Below are 22551 nucleotides of genomic sequence, written 5' to 3' on the forward strand. Positions count from 1 at the left end.
TCCATTTCATTTAGAACAAAAAATGGTTATGTTAGAACATTCCTTTACAAGGCCAATATTGAACTGTGGTATAACTGGCTAAATAAGTCACTCTGAATTGCACTTGACTGAAAATCTAACTTCACTTGTAGTTAATTTGTTTCTTGCCCTTGTATGAGTGTTTTTACATCAGAGAATTCCAAGTGAGCTTGACTGGCTAAAGGAAACTTTAGATTAACAAATTCAGTGAGTTTCAAAGTGATACATAACAGGTAGCTTAAAGGAACCCACAAGAAGTATTAGTCATTTTTTTCAGCTCCTCAGAATGTGCCATCTTGTTCCCCATCCCCAGTTTGATAGATTCCTTCTGAGTGGGGTATATACCAGCTTGGTCCCTTCATAGTATGCAGTTGGCATCCACTGTAAAATAAATGGGAAATTGCAGGCAAGATCTTAACATGCAGTATTTTGACTGGGGGACCTCTGCTAACTCCACTAATGTATGTGTACCTTTTCACTGTTATGTTTAGTTATAGACCATCTTCCTCTCCATTATATCATCTACTCCCCTACTCCAGACAGCTTTTAATGTAATTTTTCTGCATAGCTTTGCTGCAATATGTGCTTCAGTGAGCAAGTAACAACCAGAATGTTCAGTCCATAGTGGTAACCATTTAAAATGAGTCCCAAAATATGGAGACTGATTGACTGAAAGAATGGACTTGCATATGCTAAGTCTAAGATGCCATTTCTCAGAATATTCACTTTTCAACAAGATATGGTGATGTTGAAGTTGGTATATACATTTGAGGGTTGTGGCTGTGTTTTTGGTCTTCTTTTTTTGAGTGCCAACATTTCAGTAGGGAGCTGTCAATAGTGTATATCCAATTTATTGCATCATTTTATCATTTTCTGTCTTTATTTTGATATGTGTACTTTTGTCTGAGATTGAAAAGCCTTTTTTGGGTGGTGGAGTAACCATACTTCTAATTTTCAGATGGATCAAACCACTGAAATAAACTCAAGGGCATTGTGTTACAGACAAGTTGATAATGGAAGGTGGTGCAATGTTATGATACCAGACAGTGTGTTGTACAGTGACAGTTGTATTTCACTGTAGATATTTTGGAGTCATATATTTTAACAGTCTATGTATTGTTAAAGTGATGAAATGGGAGTAAATATGGTGTTTGTGTCATGAATGTAGTTTAAAAGAGTCACAAGTCAGTGGATAATATTAAAAATGTTAGCAATTTCATTGAAATTCATTGCAAGCTGTGCTAAATATAACTAGATGTAAAAGTAACAATTAACTGTGCTGGGGCAGTTGTTTAGTAGTGGGCAGCAAACTGTTCACATTGGCAAAGCTGCATTATGCACTATAGGTGCTGTTGAATGTATCATAGAGCCCAGTTACCAGGACTCTAGGGAATTTACAGATAGTAGTAACATTCTGTGTATTTCATTTAACGTCCTTTTAATTTTTTTTTTCTGTCAGTACTGAGATCAAATAAGCACAGTAGTATGTAGCATACCAGTGTGCTGTGTGCATAGTGTTTGTTAGTATTTTAACAATGCCATTAAGGCTACAGGGAGCCTTAAGAGACTAGTCCCATGGCCAGGGACTGCTGTACTGAGAAACCTGTGTGAAAAGGAATTAGTCTGCTTGCAGATATTCAACAACTTCTGCCATTTACCCCTATCTGTTTTAAAGCTGTAAAGTACACCTTCTTTAGTTACGGTTTGGTTTAGCTACCCTAATGTCATTTCAGTAGTCTTAAATTAACATCCTAGGAAACGCAATACATAATTTTTGTTAACAGACTATTCTTCAGATCCCTTACTGTATAACTGGTGTGATACTGTCTATCTTGCGTTGTAAGATAAAAAAACTGCTATAAATATTTTAGATTGCAAAAATAGTGTTTTGTACTATTTCTATATACATAACTTCTTGTTATACATGCGTCTTGTCTCTGTACTGTTTTAATATGATGCGTATCTCACAACTTATTAGGAATTTTTTTCTTCTCAAGTGTCCCTTTTGTAAATGAGCTTCAGGTAGTAGAAACTGCACAGTCTGGAAATTATAATGAGATAAAAAAAAAAATGAATGGCATTAAAAATGACACTCTGAAAATACACGGGACCATACATATACTCAAAAGGTACTGACCGCAAAATCAGTGTGACAGATGTCATGTATGGTATGTGGAATGATGTTAAGACAACTGGAGGTAGTTACTGAGACCATTTATTTTGAGTACTGCAATGGTAATACATATATGAGACTCACAGATATGTTTTTATGTGATATTGTAGGATAATAGTTATTAGCATTAAGATAACTGTACATGTTAATAAAGCTCTGGCTGTATATGTAGTGGTGAGACACAGGAGGTGGTCGTTGCTGTAACCGTTGCTCTCCATCTTTCTGTTTCTACAGAACAGTGTGCTGCAGTACATGTTACAGAGCAGAAACGGATACAGGCAGGGAGACGTGGGGACTATACAGAGTTCACCATTTTACAAAGGTAAGGCTCACCAGGCTTTCCATCACTAAGCAGATCTAGTAATTCTGTGTTCTTATTATCCAAGCACAAATATTTGCCTAGCATTTTGTATTTTTTTGTTGCAGGTTGAAATGTTTGGTCTCACAGCAGATGAAACCGGCAAAGAAAGTGATGAGCTGTTGATGGAGTTTCTTTCTATACAGAAAGAAATCTTCTCTGAGCTTGGACTTCATTATGTGTAAGTATTCCAGATAATATAAAATTGTTTTGCGTTAGACTGAGTTGTTTCTGTTTCTGAAGACTCTTAAATGGGTTACAGCTACAGTGGATATAAAGAGTGTACACACACCTGTTAAAATGCCATGTTTTTGCGATATACAAAAATGAGACCACAAATAATTTCAAAACTTTTCCCACCTTTAATTTGACCTATAACCTGTACAATTCAATTTAAAAACAAACAAATCTTAGGGGGAAAAAATGTAAAAAATAAAAAACGTACAATAAGCTGGTTACATACGTGTGCACACCCTTAAACTAATACTTTGTTGAAGCACCTTTTTATTTAATTACAGCATTCAGTCTTTTTGGGTCCATGCCTGCCATCAATTAAAGAGACTGATTAACCCCAAATAAAGTTCAGCTGTCCTAGTAGGATTTTCCTGACATTTACTCAATTGCCTGCTGCAGCAAGAGCCATGATTTGCAGAGAGCTTACAATGTTGGAAGATATCAGTCAGGAGAATGGTACAAAAAAATGACCACAGTATTGGATATATCATGGAACACAGTGAAGACAGTCAGCAAAACGTGAAAAAAATATGGGACCGCAGTGACGTTGCAAAGAACTGGACGTCCCTCCAAAACTGATGAAAAGACAAGACAAAAACTGGTCAGGGAGGCTGCCAAGAGATGTACAGCAACACTGAAGGAGCTGCAGGAATTTCTGGCAAGTCCTGGTTGTGAACTACATGTGACAACAATCTGCGGTATTCTCCATATGTCTGGACTATGGGGTAGGGTTGCAAGATGGAAGCCTTTTCTTACACAGAAAAACATCCAGGACTGGCTAAAATTTGCAAAACAATACATCAAGTCTCCCAAAAGCATGTGGGAAAATGTGTTATGGTCTGATGAGACCAAGGTTGAACTTTTTGGCCAAAATTCCAAAAGGTATATTTGGTGCAAAAACAACACTTCACATCATCTAAAGAACACTTAACTCCCCAGTGAAGCATGGTGTTGGGAGTATCATGCTTTGGGTTTGCTTTTCTTCAGCTGGAGGTGGGGTTTTAGTCAAGGTGGAGAGAATTACGAACAGTTCCAAATACCAGTCACTTTTGGCCCAAAACCTTCAGGCATCTGCTTGGAAGCTGAAGATGAAGAGGAATTTCACTTTTCAGCGTGAGAATGCCCTCAAGCATACATCCACATCAACAAAAGAATGTCTTCACCAAAAGAAAAGTTTTGGAATGGCCCAGCCAGAGCCCAGACCTAAATCTAAAAGAAAATCTGTGGGGTGACCTGAAGAGGGCTGTGCACAAGAGATGCCCTTGCAATCTGACAGATTTGGAGCACTTTTGCAAGAAAGAGTGGGCAAATATTACCAAGTCAAGATGTGCCATGCTGATGCACTCGTACCCAAGAAGACTGAATGCTGTAATTAAATCAAAAGGTGCTTCAACAAAGTGTTAGTTTAAGGGTGTGCACACACAACAAGTATTAGTTTAAGGGTGTGCACACTTATGCAACCAGCGTATTGTACATTTTTTTATTTTTTATACTTTTTCTCCTAACAGATTTGTTTGTTTTTCAGTTGAACTGTACAGGTTGTAGGTCACATTAAAGGTGGGAAATGTTTTGAAATTATTTATTGTGGTCTAATTTTTTATATTATAAAAACCTGGCATTTTAACAGGGATGTGTCCACTGTAGAAGTATTAACTACCCAGATAGAAAACTTTTAACTAGATGAAGTTGATGGTTCAGTTCATAATAATATTTATAGAAAAGATAATTTTGTTAACTGTTTGCATCAAGCTTCTTGCACCCATACCATATGAAAAGAGGTATTATTAAAGGGCAATTTGTAAGGCTAAGTAGGCTTACTAGTAAGAAGAGTGCAAAGTGGAAGATTTGAAAAATGTTGATAGTGTATTCTAGTGCCTTAGGTGGATATTATTATCCAGGAAGTTGTTGAATTGAGGGAAAGTAAAGCAAAACCTGCTCTTAGAGACAACATGACTGATGCAAATGTAGAGCCAGAGAAAGATTGAAATAGATCTGAACAACATCAAGGGGTACATTATACCAGAGCTTTTTATTTGCCTGTCACAACAGATTATAAAATAATATAAGGAACACAATTCAGGACAACTGGAAAAATAGTTTTAGGCAGTGCTGAATGTGCCACTATTTTGGGCCATGAGCCCTGTTTTACTTACAATAAATCATTAAACATCAGAAATATACTCGAACAGGTGAAAAAGCCTTGCCCCAGTGGAATTTAAACTTTTGGCACCTTTAAATGTGGTACTTGTAAATATTGCAGGTATATTTGCAGTTAAAGTATTTTAGTGAAAGGTATAAAGAAAACAATTATTGCTAAAGGAAGATATGACTGTAATTCCCAGGGAGTTGTTTATTTGGATATTTGAGAAATGTGGAGAAAAGTTTTTGCATCAGAAAGACAATCAGAAAACTTTCCAAAAGGATGTATGAGCGTACATTGTCAATAAAGAAAAAAAGATGTTAGTAATGCCTTAGCCAGGGTCTATATTGAAACATTGAACGCTGAAAACGGCGAATGATGTTTCATCGACCCATTTTCAGCAAAAGCTGAAAATGTCGAAACCACAGAACAGCGATTTCTTTCCTAGGGAAAGAAATCACTGTTCCAACCCCCCCCCCAAAAAAAAAAAAAAAACATTAAACACTTCCAAACACATACACTAACACTAATTATACCCCCCTAAAAAACAGTAAACAACTAAATACACATATGCACGTAACCCAACCATACATCTAACGAAAAAAAAACAGTAAACATTTTAAAACATATGCACTTACCTTAACCCACATCCTAACCCTAAGATCAGTAACTCTCGCACATTTACATAAACAGTTCCAAATGCATACACACTTACCTTAACCCTAATTCTACCCCCCCATAACAAAAGTAAACAGCTGAAAACACATACACACGTAACTCAACCATACATCTAAAGCAAAATAAAAAAAACGTAAACACTTTCATGCATATGCACTTACCTTAACCAGCTCCCTAACCCTAAGGTCACTAACTGTTGCACATTCGTGCTTGGGAGCTATACTGGGCAAGGGACCACACTGCACTGCAGAACACAGCAAAGCAACAAAGTACCAACCTATGAAACTAAGCGACTGCTTTCCCAGGGAAAGAATTCGCTGAACAGCCGCTTCGCTGTTTTGCCTGTTCGCTCTACATGTGTCGATGAAAACGCATTCAACAAAATGCATTTTCGTCATTCTAATAGGTACCCCCTTAGCCATACATTCTTTAGTTTGTAATAATTTTGGGAAATTTAATTTCTTCGTATTGGATAATGTTATATTGGAGGTTTTAAAGAGAATTACAATGTTTTACTTGAGTGCAGGGAAGCGGAGTGGCAGATTAAGCTTGCAACTGACAAGACCCCAGGGCTTGAGGAACATATAAATTTAAAGTGTTTCCTTTTAGTTCAAAAATTCTAATGATCTTTTTGATTGCTAATACATAATAATAATTAAAAAAAATTATTATATATTCAAGATATTAAATTTAAAATTGTAATATATTTATGTAGCTTTAAATAACTTATGGTTGATTTGCATACTTTGTATTTGATAGAATTGTCATGTGATTTGTGGTGGATCCTTTAAATTGTGGTTTGGTATTAACATTTATTTTCTGAGGAAGTTTTATAAAATAGGCACAAAAGCACTGAAACATTTATGGTATTGCGCCTCCTTGGCGCAACCCTTTTAGTTGTTTGGTTTTGATATTGTAGTATGTGTTATAATGTAACCTGCGGATGGAGTACTTCATACCTACAGTTTCTTTGACCTTGCAGAAATGGATACACCACTTCCTTGCTCAGTGAACCAGACTGAGTGGTTTATTTGTGAAAAGCAGGGTGGTTATTTGAACCATGTATCTGCGTGTGATGGCACATAAGTACAGGTAGCTTGTTTATTTATTTGCCAACATTAACATTTTAACTTTGCTAAAATCATCGGGAAAGAAAGCATGTATTTGCTTAGATTTTATTAATTTTAGTACTGAACATGTCCGTATTTGCTTGTTATAGGTAAGATATGTACTATTTTAGGCAGTTAAAATTCATATATGTTAATATAGATGAAAACTTTGTAAATAAGCAGCATCAATATACATGCTGTATATGATGGAACTGATCCAGTCTTGTATACTGTTGCATCATAAGCCTGAATGTTGAATAACGTTTTTTTTATTTTGTCACCGTTTGTATTTGTCTTGCAACCTTTTCTGCTGTAGCATAACCATTAAATGTTGAATAGCATTAGATTGTATAGTTTTATATTACTGTTTTTTTTCATATTGATTGTAACCATTTGCCTGTGGCCTGAATCATAGATGAAAATTATCCTAAGGCCCACTTAACATACAGAGCAAGAAGCTGCAATAAAGAGGAAAGTACAGTTGAGTTTTTAACAAATGAATGCTAGTTCTTGTTTGGTTTTGATAGAAGATATTGACTGTTCTTTCAGCTGTAGAGCTCTTTTTGTATGCCTTTGTCTTAAGATTTGGAGGTTGAAGATTAATTAGGTATGCTGAACATAAGGAAAATAGAAAGTGTTCCAAAGTTGTACATCATTTTTCATTATTGTATAAAGTGTTATATATTTCAATTTGGTGTCTAGCATTTTCTTCAATATTTTTCACTCCTGTCATTTTCTTTCTGACAGGGTTTTGGATATGCCAACTCAAGAACTTGGACTTCCAGCATATAGGAAATTTGACATTGAGGCCTGGATGCCCGGAAGAAACAAATATGGCGAGGTTAGATTTCAGCAGCCTTCAAAATGTTTGTCGGATGAGTACAGTTGTCTTCCTGATCATCATCAGCAACTTAGAGAAAGTACAACATAATTATTTCTCCTCTAGGCAGCTTGTTTATCTGCCAGTATTACATTTTAACTTTGCTAAAATCATCAGGAAAGAAATTGTGTCTGTGCTAGGGTTGCATTATCTTTAGCACTTAATATATCTAGATCTGCTTAGTATAGGTAAAATGTACAATTCAGTTTTAATTTACATATACGGTATAATCCTAATATCGATGAAAACTATGTGGGGTTTAAATGTAGAGATGATAAAATCAGAAAGAAAAAAAAGAGTAGTATTGCTAGAACTGAATTCATCCTCTGGTCATGGTGAGTACCTTCACATGATGGAACCTGGTTTCACAAAATATCAACAATACAACACTGATATATAGACTGTATTTTATGTATCATTAATCATGGAGAGAGGCAGGTTAAACAATAAAAAGACAGCTGGGTGCACAAGTCCCTGGATAAAAAAGTGCTCAATCCTGGTATATGCACTGGTGCCAGGACAGGAAAAACTGACAGTGTAGAATTTTCAAGACATGGAAACATCTCTACAATGATGTTAGGCCAAGCTCAGGTGGAAGATTGCCCATCCTGTTGTAGAAGGAAGTAGTAGTTCACAAATACTGACAGGACAGAAAAGAGCCATAAAGTTAATAGAGTGGAATACTGAGAATAAAGAAGAAATTATGTATTATTACTATTATGCAAGAACTCCAGAATTTCCAGATAGAAGATATTCAAAAAGATTGAGAGACGAGAGAAGTTAGAGGGAAGAAAAATACTTTTACAAGAAAAACTGTCAGAAGTTTCAAATGCAGATTTGTGTTCATTAATACAACAGATCCATGAAAAACATTGCACAGACGAAGAAACATTGGGTCGCTTGGAAGAAGGAGTGACAGAGGAAGTGCAGAGGTATACAGAACAAAACCTAGAGATTTTTGAAAGGTGTAAATAAGAAACATGGACATGGGAAAGCAAAAGAGATCTGATGTGGTGCAATATGTATGCAAAGGAGAAAGCCAAAGTAATCAATAGAAAAAGCAGCACCGATGGTATATTTGAAGAAAAATACAGGCAAAGGCACCCAGATATGGAAAATTTCTCAATACAAACAATAAGATCACAGAGAGGAATATAGAACATAAGATTATTAAAACAGAAGTTAAACAAGTAGAAGATGAAGTTACGGAATACCTACAAAGTGAATGATTTAGTTAAAAAGTCTAACACATGTTATGTCACAGAGTGATGGAATAATCAGTCCACAAATTAAGGAGAAACAATTGGAGCCGGAGACATCTGAAGAAGAAATGTCGACATGGGAAAGAAAGATGTAATATCGTGCAATATTTAGGCAAAGGAAAAAGCAAAATTAATCAATACAGAATAGCAGCACTGAAGATCTGTAAAGAGAAATACAAAGGCATCCAGATGTGGAAAAAAATGTCAATACAAAAATAAGAAAACAAAGGGGGAAGTAAAGAGGATCAGTAATGGAGAAGTTAAACAAGTAAAGACTGAAGGTATGGATTACCTGTGAAGTGTAGGATTTTAGTATACAAAATCCAACTCCGGTAATGTCACAGCTGGATGAAACAATTAGTCCCCCGAATTAGGGAGAAACAAGTGGAACGGGAAACATCTGATCACTTGCCACATGAAGATGCTCTGGAGCCTTCAGTAAGAAACCGTTACAAAAGTTCACTCAGAGTTGCACAGCAAGGGAAGGAGCAGGAAATGGTAGCAACTCTGACACAGTGTTGTGGAGTGATAGGCCAGTGAGTTCCCATGTGAAAGAGCAATGGATGATGCAGCTGAACAGAATATGTCCCAGGAAGACGGTCTGGAACTTTGTATAGAATGTCCACAGGAAATGGAGAACAAATAATGTGCCCTTAGCTTAGAAGAAAATGATCTAAGGAAAGAGTTGCTTGATTTAATAAAGATGGCTAGACATATTAAGATTGATAAAAGAAATAGACTATAGAAAGTAAATAAGACCCCAAATGTTAGAAATCTGGAAAACAGATGAACACGGTAATCAGGACTATTCACAGAAATTCATGTGATATAGCAGAACTAAATAGGATATGTTACTGTGTGGCTCCATTAATTATAGATACAGTCTTAACTGAAAAATGCAGAGCAGGAAGGGAAGAAATAAAATGCCATCATGGAAGTATCAAATAGAGAAAACTATAAAACAATTAAGACAAGAAGTACCACTGTTGGAAGAGTACAGACGAGAGGGAACAGATCAACAAAAATACTTAGAAAGATAGATGTGACAAAAGCAACGAGCAGTATTAGAACAGATCAAGATTTATTATACACTATTGCAAACAATAACCTAAATATATCAACTCACACAGAATAACTTAGAAGATAATACAGATAAATATAACGAAAAAATGCAAGGTAAGCAATTCATCGATTACCCAAAAAGGTTTTATAGACAGCTGAAAAACAAAGCAAAATGAATAGAACCCCCCCCCCTCCCAAAAAAAAGAAGAAAGACACATTTTGGAAAAATATCTGTGTAGACCCTGTGGGACATAAAATATGTTGAATGGATAGAAGAAGTAAAAGAAACAGTAAGAAGTTCAAATGTACAGGATAGGAAATGGGATGAAGTGATGGCTAGAGAAATTGAATGAAAATTCACAAAATTTTTTAATTGAAAACCCTGGGCCTAGATGCAATATCTAACTTCTGGCTAAAAATATCAACATCTTTACATGAAGATTTAGTTTTGAGTAAGAACTACTTATATTCGCATCCCGAACAGATTCCAGCGTGATTAACAACAGGAAAAATGATGCTCCTTTTTAAGACTGAACCCTGTAAACCATCCTAAAAACTATAAACCAATAACTTGCCTTCTGATGATATGCAAAATGATGTACTGCAGTTGATACAGATAGAGTTCATAGTCATTTAGAAGAAAACTTCATTGTTCCAGTAGAACAAACCGGTAACAGTAAAGTCATGTGGAACAAGGAATCATTTAAGTAAAGCCATAATGGAGAATTGTAAAAATAGGAAGAATCTCGTTATGGCATGGATATATTACAAAAAAGCAATTGACAGCATCCCACATTCATGAATAAAGGTGTGCTTACAGAAATATAGGATACATCCTACATTGATCAATTACATCACAGTGACCATCGAACACTGGCAAACCACACTGCAATTAAGTCATGATAAAGAGCAAATTATTATCCCAGGGATAAATAATTCAAAAGAGGATATTCCAGGGTGATTCTTTGTCACCACTGTTGTTATTTCTTGCCCTTAACCCATTAAGCTGTTTACTTAAGAGATTAGGTCTTATAAAATTTGGCCATCAGAAAACAGCCTTGCTTTAAAGATTTCTCATCTATTTTTTTTGGATGACTTAAACTCTTTATTTCATCAGATCAGGAGTTGGCAGCACAACTGTGAGTGATTAAAACTTTCTCAGATATAAGAATGTTATTTGGTCTTGATAAATGTACAAAAGCAACATTTAAAGCAGGAAATTTGCCTTACCAAGAAAATGTAGTCTAGGACAGGAATGTGTTATAAAGGAACTTGAGTAGGAAGGTTTGTATAAATATTTGGGAATTGATGAAGGATCTGTAATAAAACATGAACAAATGCGAATAAAACTCAATAAGGAATACTTCAGAAGACTGAATCTAATACTGAAAACAGCCTTGACATCTAAGAATAAATTGCAAGCTGTAAATCAATTTGTTTCTTTCTGTTTTAACTTACAGCTTCAATGTGATTGACTGACTTGTAAAGGTATTCGATCAGTTGGACAGAAAAACAGAAATGCTTCACGCTTATCAAATGATATATAAAAATCAGTGTATACCAAGATTATATATTCCATGTTCTGAAGGAGGTATGAGCTTCCTTGAAATTGATTATGTTTCGATCTGTGAATCATGGGACTACATACGTGTCTGCTGACCTAGTCAGATTCGAACATAGTGAAAGTTTTCAACATGAGGAGAGGAAATCTAAGATGATCTCTCTGCTTAGTTTAGCAGAAGAATTAAGGTGGCAAGCAGGAATAGAAATCAAACCAGAAGTATACAAAAAAATCAAACAGCAGCTGAATGTGTGCCAAAAAACAAAAGAAAAAACGTAAAGAGGAGGATCAGATGAGAAGGAAAAGAATGTGGAAAAGTCATAAATATAGTGGCAAGTACAGGATCTCCTGGAACATCCTCATGTTGATCAGGATTTGACACAGAAATGATTAAGGAGAGGTGAGTTAAAATCAAAGGAAGAAAGGCTGATAATGGCAGTCCAGTATAGTGGGCTACATTCATGGTTGCAAAGTCCATTGAAAATTGAGAAGAAACATGCAAATGTAGATTCTGTAAAATAGAATTGAAAACAGTTGCACACCTTGTTGCTGGCTATGATGCACTCATGGCATAGGGCCTGTACACGGAAAAGGCAAAATAATGTGGCAAGATTGTTGCATTGGGGATTTTGCAAACACCACAATATAAAAGTAGCTGAGAAGGTTTGGAAACCTGAACCACAGAGCATTATAGAGACTGAAACTTGGGATCACCCATTGCTAATAATTCAAAAAATAGATGCAAGAAAACCAGATATAGTAGTCATAAAAAAGACAAAATTACCATTGATTGAAATTGCAGTGTTTTTGTGTACAGAGAGCAAGACAAAATTATAAAAAATATCAGGATTTGCAGCATAAATGAGAGTAATGCAAAAGAAAGATCTCCAGACAGTTCTAATAGTAATATAGTATAACCACAAGCCAAAGAAACTAAATAATAAAATACGACCAGCCACAAATACCGTAATGGATTTATTGTAACAAACAACTTTTCTCTCTGACGTTTCGGCTAAAAAGCCTTCAAGGAGTAAAAAAAGAATCTAACAAACTTATTTAAATACTATACAGTGTAACACATTAAATAATTAAACAATTAAATCAACAGCCCCCAATTTAGCTCTTCTTTCAGCCCACATGGGGAAAACGTATTGAACTTAAGAATATATACTGCTTCCTTGAACTGGAGCTGTCTTTTAAGATTATTATTGTCATATACTGACACACTTATTTTCTCTAAAATAGTACCCTGTAGCTCTTCATTATTGCTATTATGAAATTCTTGAAAATCTGTTGCAATAGAACTCTCTAATTTGTGGTTGTGAATGTCTCTTGCGTGCTCCAACAATTTTATTTTGAAAGCTCTCTTTGTTTCTCCTATATAAAATAGGTTACAGGGACATTTAAGAGCATACACTACACCCACAGTATCACACGAAAAATTATTCCAAGTTTGAAATGGAATACCATTTATCATGGAAAAACTTTGAACTATGAATTTACATGCTTTACACTTATTACAACAAATAGTTCCTGCCAAAGAAAGATTACGTAATATATTATTAGTTGGCAAACAAAATCTACCTTTCACTAAAAAATTGTAAATATTTCTCCCCCGTCTATAAGAAATACCTAAATTAACATTTAGCCAGGGAGCAACATTTTTCAGTGAACATAGATATTTTCAATAATATTTAACCTGTTCTATGACTACATCACTAAAATATCCAAATGTAGTTACAAAATAAGTTATCTCTTTGACCATCTCTATTCCCAATGGTAGAAGGGGCTGCAACATACCTATCACTATATTGATGCCCTGTGATAAGAACAGTACATAATTTGTTCCAACTCTTCTCAAGAAGGCTATAACTATAGCCCCTACTATTGAACATTTTAACTGTAGTTCCCATCTCCCATTTAAAATCATTGATATTATTAAATAATCTAGCAATCCTAAGCATCTCCCCAAACGGGAGTGCTGAAATGGTGTGTAAAGGGTGACAACTATCACCGTGTACATACTGTGTACCACAATCAAATTTTCTATATACAGAAGTAAAAAGTTCAGTACTTTGTTTGATACTGAGCATCACATCCAAAAAAAGGAATACAAGTTCCCATCTTAAGACCATCAAATTGTAAACCAAATCTATTATTGTGTATCATATCAATAAAACAATTCACCAATTCTGAACCACCTTCACAAATAAAAATTAAATCATCACTATATCGAAAATATCTAATAATGTAGTCATGAAAAAATTGATTTCTGTCAATATATTCATTTTCAAACAGCCCCGTACACAAATTAGCATACATGGGTGCAAAAGCAGCCCCCATAGCTGTTCCTTTTTTTGTTTGTAAAGATCGTTATTAAATTCAAAAAATAATGAGTCAAACAAAAATAAACCAACTCTGTTATATATTCTGTAACAGGTGAACTACCCCAAAAAAATCTCAGGGCTTCCAAGCCGAAACTATGATTTAAATTCATATAAAGACTTAACATCAATTAAGAAAAAATACATATCCTTATTCCATTTAATATCACTAATTTTTACTAAAAAAATCTAATACATCACGAATATAAGATGGTAAAGTATACACCACAGGAGTTAGGTAGCTATGTAAAAATGCGCCCAGCTTGTGAGTAAAATACTCACAGCCTGAAACTATTGGTCTCCCCAGAGGCTTCCTTAGATTTTTATGAATTTTGGGGAGACAATAAAAATGGGCCATTTTACATCCCTCTGTTTTAAATTTCTTTTTTACATCTTCTTCAGAGAAATAACCAAGCCTATAGCCTTTATGTAATAACTCATATTCGGCTAAAGCCTGATGATAAACAGATACATCTATTTTATCATATGTCTCCACATCACGTAGATGTTCCATGCATATATCTAAATAATGTGCATAATGCATGATAACCAATTTATTTCCCTTATCCTAGGGTTTAAAGACAATCTCCCTTTTTTTTACTAAGAATCTGAAGAGCTTTCCATTCCGTAACCATCAAGTTACAGTTAACTAGATGTCTGTTTTTATTAAAATCAGAAAGACGAACCTCAATCCCATAATTAAGCATATTAGAACATTGAGTAACTTCTTTGTTCATAAAAGGTGGTAAAAAAATCACTATTAGTACCAACATATTGTGTGTCTAATTTACAATTAGCATTAGGTAAATCATCAGACTCACATGAATAAAATCTCTCACATGAAGTATTGCAACTATCCTCACTATTAATTATGTTCATTCTGACCTTTGCATTACTAAAGAAGTACTTCAGATGTAATTTCCTACTAAATTTAAACACATCCCGTTTGATATCATAATTTCTAGGGAAAACAGTAGGAATAAGTTTTAAACCGCGGTTCAAAACCGCCATTTCACTATCAGTCAAATCATGTCCTGATTAATGACATAACTGTCCTGAGAGGGTAAAAAGTTATCTTTTACCTCTTTTGTAGCCCCTCTGGGGGTAAAAGTCCCTTTGATAATGTTCTTGTTGTTCGCGAGCCCTTTTCGTACCCTGTTGACCTCCTCTGAAATTGTTAACCTGACGAAAAGTTTGCTGAAAACGTTCTGGTTGTTGTGCAGGAGGTAAAACCGGGTACTCCTCTTGGACATCTAATTCTTCTTCACCTGATGTAAACTGTCCATCTGAAAATGAGGAATTATGCAGACCTTTTTCCTGTTTTTGAAATCTCACGTGCTGACGAGCTTTCTTCCGATTGGCTCTAGTGATGAACGCCTTATTGTTCTTATAATGCGGAGATCCCAAAGCAATTTGTTTCTTTCAATTAATCAGATCTATTTCATAATTTTTGAGTTTCATATCACTCAAAAAGGAGTCAAGTACATGAGCATATGTCCCTGTTGATATAGTATTACATACTTTTTTTGATTTGGTCCTTCAACTCAAGTTGTTTAACCCTGTCTCGTTCCAACAGGATATTTGCCCATTCCAGAGTACATCTGTGTGCTGCTGCTACCCGTCGCTTATGAAATTGTACATCAGTAGCATTTTGTAAATCAAAGGGTAAGGTGGAATCTTTAAAAACTCTCAAACCCCTTGGTGTAATGTCTAGTTCAATATATTTCTGTAATCCAGACATATTGAGGAAAGTAGATGTCTCTTTCCAAATAAATTTCTCCAGCTGATCAAAAAGAGACTTACTTTTGTCTGACATGGTAGTAGGCAGTTTTCTTCCAACTGTATCAGATGGATTCCAGCAATGTTGATTTCTATCCTGCTCCCATTTATCCCAAATAACAGTTACTGTGGAGCCATTCACAGCCCCATGATTTATGTGTACATTGCGGTCTGGAGCAGAATTAAGGAAACCATCCAACGGTGGGAGCCATTTCCAGTAGTTCTAATAGTAATAGTTGCAGTAAGGGGTGTCATAGAAAATAATCTACAGTTGTATTTAGGTATGCTACCAATACATGTAATTTTATATGAATTACAGAAGAAGTAATTTCTGAGCACGTTATGGGTGCTGTGAAAAGCACTTTTGGCTAACATCAAAGATTGAAACAGTACTAATTTCATGAACTTTAATCATAAGTTAAGAATGGGGTCCATTCCTGTCATGGTTTTAGAAATCCAAAAGACTGAGAAATTAAACAAGGAGAAAGAGCAGCATCCACTAAGCACAGGCATTTTGTTTTACTTTATTTTTCTGGAAAACAAGTACAGGTCCAAAGGATTTTTTTCAGCCGTGACTCAGGCACATGACAGGTATAAGAAAAACATCCTGAACAGATAACAGAAATTAATAATTTGACAGTAGGAGTTTAGCAGAAGTGATGCGTGCACATAAAGAGCATAAAAACTCTCATAAATAAAGCATAGCACGATAGCCAAAGTAAGTTAAGGCAGTCTCATCAGATAAATGATTATGTAACCAACATCTAGACTGAGATCAAATTCATCATGCACTGCATACCAGTATAGAACTACTGGTAATTGTAAACAAGGAATTGTGTTCACATTCGACTTTAACTACTCAAGCATATCTACTTTTCGTTGCAGCTGATATTCAGATATGTTTTATTTTACTTGTGATAATTGGGGAGAGATGTGCGAAGGCTGCCAGCCTTGTCAAATAGAATTTGATATATAATTCTGGCATTTGTAAATAAATGTAAAATACAGGCATGTTTTCTTGAGTGTAAAAGAATACTGTGAAATGTAAAACTGTAAAATATGTGACAACATTGCACTGTACTGGCCCAGTGAAGCATGTTGTTGACCCCTTCATGTTAGAATTCGGCTCCAGTGAGTCTGGATGGAAGTTTCATGCTCATTGTTTTAAGGCTAAAGTTTATGACCAGAATTTACATGTGGATGGTGCTTTACTGCTCAGGTTTCTGTTAGAGTATACATGTGAAATGCCTTGTATTGTAAGTTTCTGAGCAGGTGTTAGATTGCTAAATAATGCAGTTTGTTTGCCTGGGAAAACCCAAGTGTCAACATGATGTAATTTGGGAGCGACCCAGCAGACATGTTTGTTAGTAATGTTTAAATTCTAAGTAAAATAACTGCCAGAAAACGGACTAAGAAAACATAGTAAGTGAACTAATAAAAATGTTCCCCTTATAAATTTCTGACTTTAAGGAAATTTCTAACTTTTTAGAAATTTCTAACTTTTTAGAAAAACAATAAGTTGGTAGTGAACCATCATAATCTTTGTGCTAGCAGAAAACACTTGATGTTAATAACATCATTCAGCCCTGGGGACTGATCAGCATTCAACAGAATCTGCCACATAGCCTCTTGACACTCTAATTTTACTTTAAAATTGCCTGAAAACTGTTCATCATTGATTTTCTCAAGAACAGAAAATCTGAACTTCTTGAAGTTGTCACAGATTAGGGCGTGTCTTGCTAAAGCATTAGATGTGTCCTTTTTTCTAATGGCCAAATGATGTTCATATATACGCTTGTTTAAAGTTCTAAAAGTTTTGCCTATATAAAAGTGTCCACATGTGTCACACACTCCAAAGTTCACTTACTATGTTTTTTTAAGATGAATTACATTGTTGTTTTGGACACATTTCCGTTTACGTTTGTATGTAATTAATTACAGGAAGATGTAGTCACATGACTGTTTCAAATGTGTATTTATACTGGGTATGAAGTTTCATTAACTATTCTGATGAAGTTCAAGTGTTATTAAAATTGAACGAAACGCGTAAAAAAGCATTATTTTGTTCTCCTGACTTTTGGTTTTCTTAGTCCGTTTTCTGGCAGTTATTTTACTTGGTTTTTGTGTTCGTTTTTTTAAAAATGTTTAAATTCTGTTTTCTCACAAGAGACTGGGGAGCATTTTGATCTTGGATATCAAACTCTGCACTATGCCTAAGTTCACATGTAAGTTTCTAGCACTGTGATTTCTTGTAGGAATAGTTGAAGCTAGTACAGATCAATTAGGTATTTTTCTTTGAAATCAGACCTGCCCTACTTTATTATTTTAAGTTTCTCTGTGATCTCTGAACTCTTCGATATCTCTGTGGTGTAGTAGGTTTTTCTTCTGTTTTAATTATTTATTAAATATTTTAAAAACCTTTACCTGTGGCTGGTTTGTATAGATATAAGCTCTAGAGTGCATTGCATATTTATAGAGGTTATTGTAATAGGCCACTCTAAAATAATCCTTAGACTGTATAGTCACATTATCAATTGGATAATAATATTGCACAGTAATAATTGGACACCCTTTTAAGGGCCTTTTAGTAGCTGATATTATTAGCTCGGTGGTGGCAGGGATTACTACCGTATGGTCTGGGTAAAGGGGCACAGCTGGAGAATCTACGTCAGCCTTTCCCAGGAGTGTCTGTGAAGTTGTATAAATACTTATCTCAAAGTGTGTGTGTGTGTGTGTTGTGTCAGCTACTTTGGCAGGGACATGAAGCACTGGTTGGACAGAGAGGGTACTGGAGGTTTTAGCTTGCCCAGCTAGGCTGAGACCTGGACCCTGTAGCTGTGCCAGTGGGGAGTCCTTTTGGGGACCTGATGAGCAAGGGAGCAACCAGCCCCAGACTGACTGGTGAAGATTGAGGCTCCTTGATTGCTGGGCCAGGGCACGGTCGTCACATTACTTTTTAAAGCATCTTTAATAAATCATCACATTTTAAGATGCAGCTTGAATTTACAAGTGTTAGTAGAAAAGAAAATAAACCATACTAGCCATGCAGTTTACAAGTGTAGTCTTTTTAAAAATGTTTCTTTCACTCCAGCATTACATAAGTTGCTCATTTTTTACCTTTCTTTAAACTTCACTTCTCTTCTATGAAGTTTTCCTGTTCACTTTTTAAAGATCCCACTGCATGTTTTTATTTATTTACAATACGCATAGCATCTTTTACACTGAGAATAGATACTGATTTCTGTTTTTTGGTAATTCTTTTTTTGGCAGTCAGTAACATCCCTCTTTCAAGTAAAACATTTGATTTATGCCTTTTCTGCTTGAATTGGTGGTAACTTAGGTGGCTATGAAAGATATCAAGGCACCTACCGATAAGTAGAAGTTCCCTGGCCAAATTTCACGTAGCAGTGTGAATACCAGCACAACTACCCCCTAAAAAGAGGCCAGTAGTCTAGTGGGACTAACCCCTTTCAACAAAAGATAAGTAAATTAAACTTAGTAAGGCGTTACTTTGACAAGGGAGTTCATATCATATATATCTCTGCTCAAAAGCATAATTTTCTTATACCCTAAATATTTCTGTCAAAGTATTCTTTAAAGTCTGCCAACACATTATGTTCTCAAAAAATGTTCCTAATCGCCTCTCTTTTCCCTGTAATTCCTCCATTTGCTGTCTATCTAAGTAAAAGACCTGTGAAGTCTACTTAAGGTATAAAAATAAGTATGGAAACACTTCTGTGCAAAGATCTTAAACTGTTTTGACCTTTTTGTAAAATTCCTTGTATAGTGTATAATAATTGGCATAAAGTATAGTAACATATGTAACAATGATAGTTGCCTACCATGAGGTGATAAAATGCATTATACACTTTACGAGTCTTATTCTGTTCTAATTTACTTTTACTTAAATGTAACTGTGTTTATTTTGCAATTTTTGTCTGATTGAACTGCATTTATATGTTGAAATTTGCTATAGACTACAGAAAACACCTAACTACTATAAACTGTTATAGCCTAACAATTACAATATTAGAATTCTAGGTCACATGGCATGGAATTAGGAAGTAACTGGACACCAGTTCAGCATACAGTAAATACCAGTACAAGTTACTATACTTAAGCATATTTCCACTGAAGTAATTAAAGTAAAATCTATGTATTTTATAACTAGAAAGCCCATTTTACAGAATGAGAGCATAATTACAGCAAAAAGAAATGGTTAAAAAAAACTTTGCACAAGTCTTGCTCTGTTCCCTTCCTAAATACATTCCTTTAACTCTTTTAATTACTAATGATGCATCCTGTTGTTGTTAAAAATATGCCTGATCTATGTATAAGGTTGAGGGTAAAAACATTTTCACTGCTTGTATTGTACTATCCATAACCATAATCATGTTTTTTGTATTATTATTTATTTACTATCTTCCCAGATATCCTAAGCTGTCATAAGAGAATCCTTTTTATTCCATGCACCTAAATAACTCTTATCACGTCCTCATAAGTATGGGTATTGTGAACCACTTCAAGCTTAGGTTCATAGTTTACAGCTATAGCTTTTGTTTTATCTTCATCTATTTTATAACCTCAAAAGATTAGAAAATGTCTCAAAATGTTCTACAGTACTGAAATGTCCTTTTCTGTATTTATCAAGTGCAAAAGAATATCACTTATAAATATATCTATAACTTTTCTGGATGGAGTATACCAGTTATATCGTTGAATTTGTGAATCCCATATTTTCTTTGCCAGTGGCTCTAAACTTAATGCAAATAACAGTGGGAAACGAGGGCATCCCTGTTGTGTTACACTATTTAAACAAAGTTTGTCAAAGAGGACCCCCCCTAACATGCACTTAAATTCTCACCATTCACCCTAAATATATCCTCTGTATTAACCCTATCATTCCATCAGGAATGCAGATTACACTGTTGCCCTACTCTTAAATTCCCAGCTGACTATGGAATGGTTTCTCTGTATCATGACCTATTAAAAGTAAGTGTTTTCATACATCCTGATTCCCTCTGGATTCTCATTCTTCTGTTAATGTTGTAAAATGTGTGCTTTTCCACCACAAAACAAAGTTATTCATTATCTATCAACTGTGATAACACTTTTGTCACTCTCTTAATTAGCACAGATATAAACAATGTGTAATTGAAGTTGGTCCAGTGAACCAGTGAACGTTCTTTAGCCTGTTTTAGCAATACAACCAACACATCTTTTTTCTAAAATGCTGTAATCCCCCACCCTCCATTTAAATATTGTTAAACTACTTCTAATCTTTATACCATGCATCACCATTTTTTTTTCAACTTTTCTGTCTTGGGTAGTAATTGTTGAGTCTCATCTTTCTCTTACTTTGGCATAGTTAAGACTTCTATTAATATTTCCACCTGTCCCTTGTTTCCCCCCATTCCTCTGCTTTATATGCATTTTCATAACATTTCTTTAATGTGAATACCTATATATGATTTCTGGTTATTTTTCTTGTCATAAGCTGTATGTATTTGATTACAGCTGTTTACATTTTTGCACAGTTGTTTGTCTTTTCGGCTTTTCCCGGTTAGGGGTGGCCACAGCGGAACTCCGGTCTGCTAATGATTGGCAGTAGATTTTTTATGGTGCCGAGTTGCCAGCCCGACGCCCAACCTTCAGCAAAGGCACGCCCATTCACGCATGTCTTTCCGAGGCCACTCGACTGCGGGGAGGACATGCAGACTCCACGCAGAAATTACTCCAGCCGTGAATCGAACAGTAATGCTGTCAAAAAATAATTGCTTAGCAGCAACCTTTCTAAACTCATGTATAGTATCCAAGTACTCCATTATGTTCCATGTAGCAATCTATAGTTGCTCCTCCTTTTCTTGATGTTCTTTGTGTTTCACTGTTGCAGTCATCCCATTTGGGTTATCCGCCTGCAGGTAGCCCTCAGCAAGCATGAATACCAGAGTCTTGGGATTTCTGCGTCGGATGCTGTCACTTCTTCCATAATGTCAGGTCATCAGGGGTATAAAACATGCAGCAGACGCCATTACATCAGTCTTTCTTGCCGTGCGGTGCCCAAAGCAGAAGCAGTTCACAAGTGCCGGTCAGCAGACTCCTGAAATTTTCTTTTTTGAGTTTCAGACCTGAAGTCTTCAAAAAGATAAGTAACCAGTTGGGGATCCTTTTTTTATTGCTCTAATCGATGTCAGAAAAAATTAATAATTGTCTTGCCTGTGGAAAGCAAATACCTCATAGAGATTTTCATTCTTACTGCGTCACCTGCCGAGAACCATTTGGAGTCCAGTATGCCGCGAGATGCTTTTTCGACTATGGAACCTGCAGATGTCTCTACCTTGGATGGGTCCGGAGCCACTGGGCAGGCACCGGCTTCTCAGGGTGAATTCAGGCCTATGGATTTTCATATCAAACCAACTTCATTTCAAGCTAAAAATACCGATTTCCTCAGGCCTAAAGCCCGCATTATGCCTAGAAAAACGACGACCAAAGTGCATTCTTAGGCTCACATGCCTGAAAAACAAATGATTAGAATGGCTGAAGACTTTATTACCTTAATTAGGGGAAGCTAGCCTTCCCTGTCTAAGAGACCTAGAACTAATTTTTCTTCTGATCAGGAATCTGATATCTCTATTCCTTCTGACTACCAGGATTTACCCTTATCTATTTATGAGGATTCTGATGTAGACAATTCCATTCCCTCTGCTTCCCCTCCAGAAGATTTCACTTTTGGTGAAACTTTGCATACCCTTAGGGAACATTTCCACTGGGAAAGCCAGGACTATTCCCAGTCCAAAAAGAGACTTAGAGAATTCTTAAACCTGGCTCAACACAGGCCTCTAGCTATCCCTCCTGTTCTGGAGATTGTAGATGATGTTTTCTTGGAATCCAGCCTTACCCCAGACACTTTGCT

The 22551-nt window shown here is 35.6% G+C and overlaps 1 protein-coding gene across 1 annotated transcript in view; it reads left to right on the forward strand.

Moving 5' to 3' along the window:
• SARS2 (seryl-tRNA synthetase 2, mitochondrial) overlaps positions 1 to 22551 on the forward strand; it is a 379654-nt gene that overhangs the window by 297124 nt on the left and 59979 nt on the right. Inside the window, exons 4-6 of the mRNA XM_044063525.1 lie at positions 2426 to 2513; positions 2618 to 2730; positions 7458 to 7551. Of these exons, the coding sequence (XP_043919460.1) occupies positions 2426 to 2513; positions 2618 to 2730; positions 7458 to 7551 (295 nt within the window). The remainder of the gene's footprint in view (positions 1 to 2425; positions 2514 to 2617; positions 2731 to 7457; positions 7552 to 22551) is intronic.

Source organism: Protopterus annectens, chromosome 1.part0 (genome assembly GCF_019279795.1).
Source record: "Protopterus annectens isolate FY-2018-M chromosome 1.part0, PAN1.0, whole genome shotgun sequence".
Taxonomy (NCBI): domain Eukaryota; kingdom Metazoa; phylum Chordata; order Ceratodontiformes; family Protopteridae; genus Protopterus; species Protopterus annectens.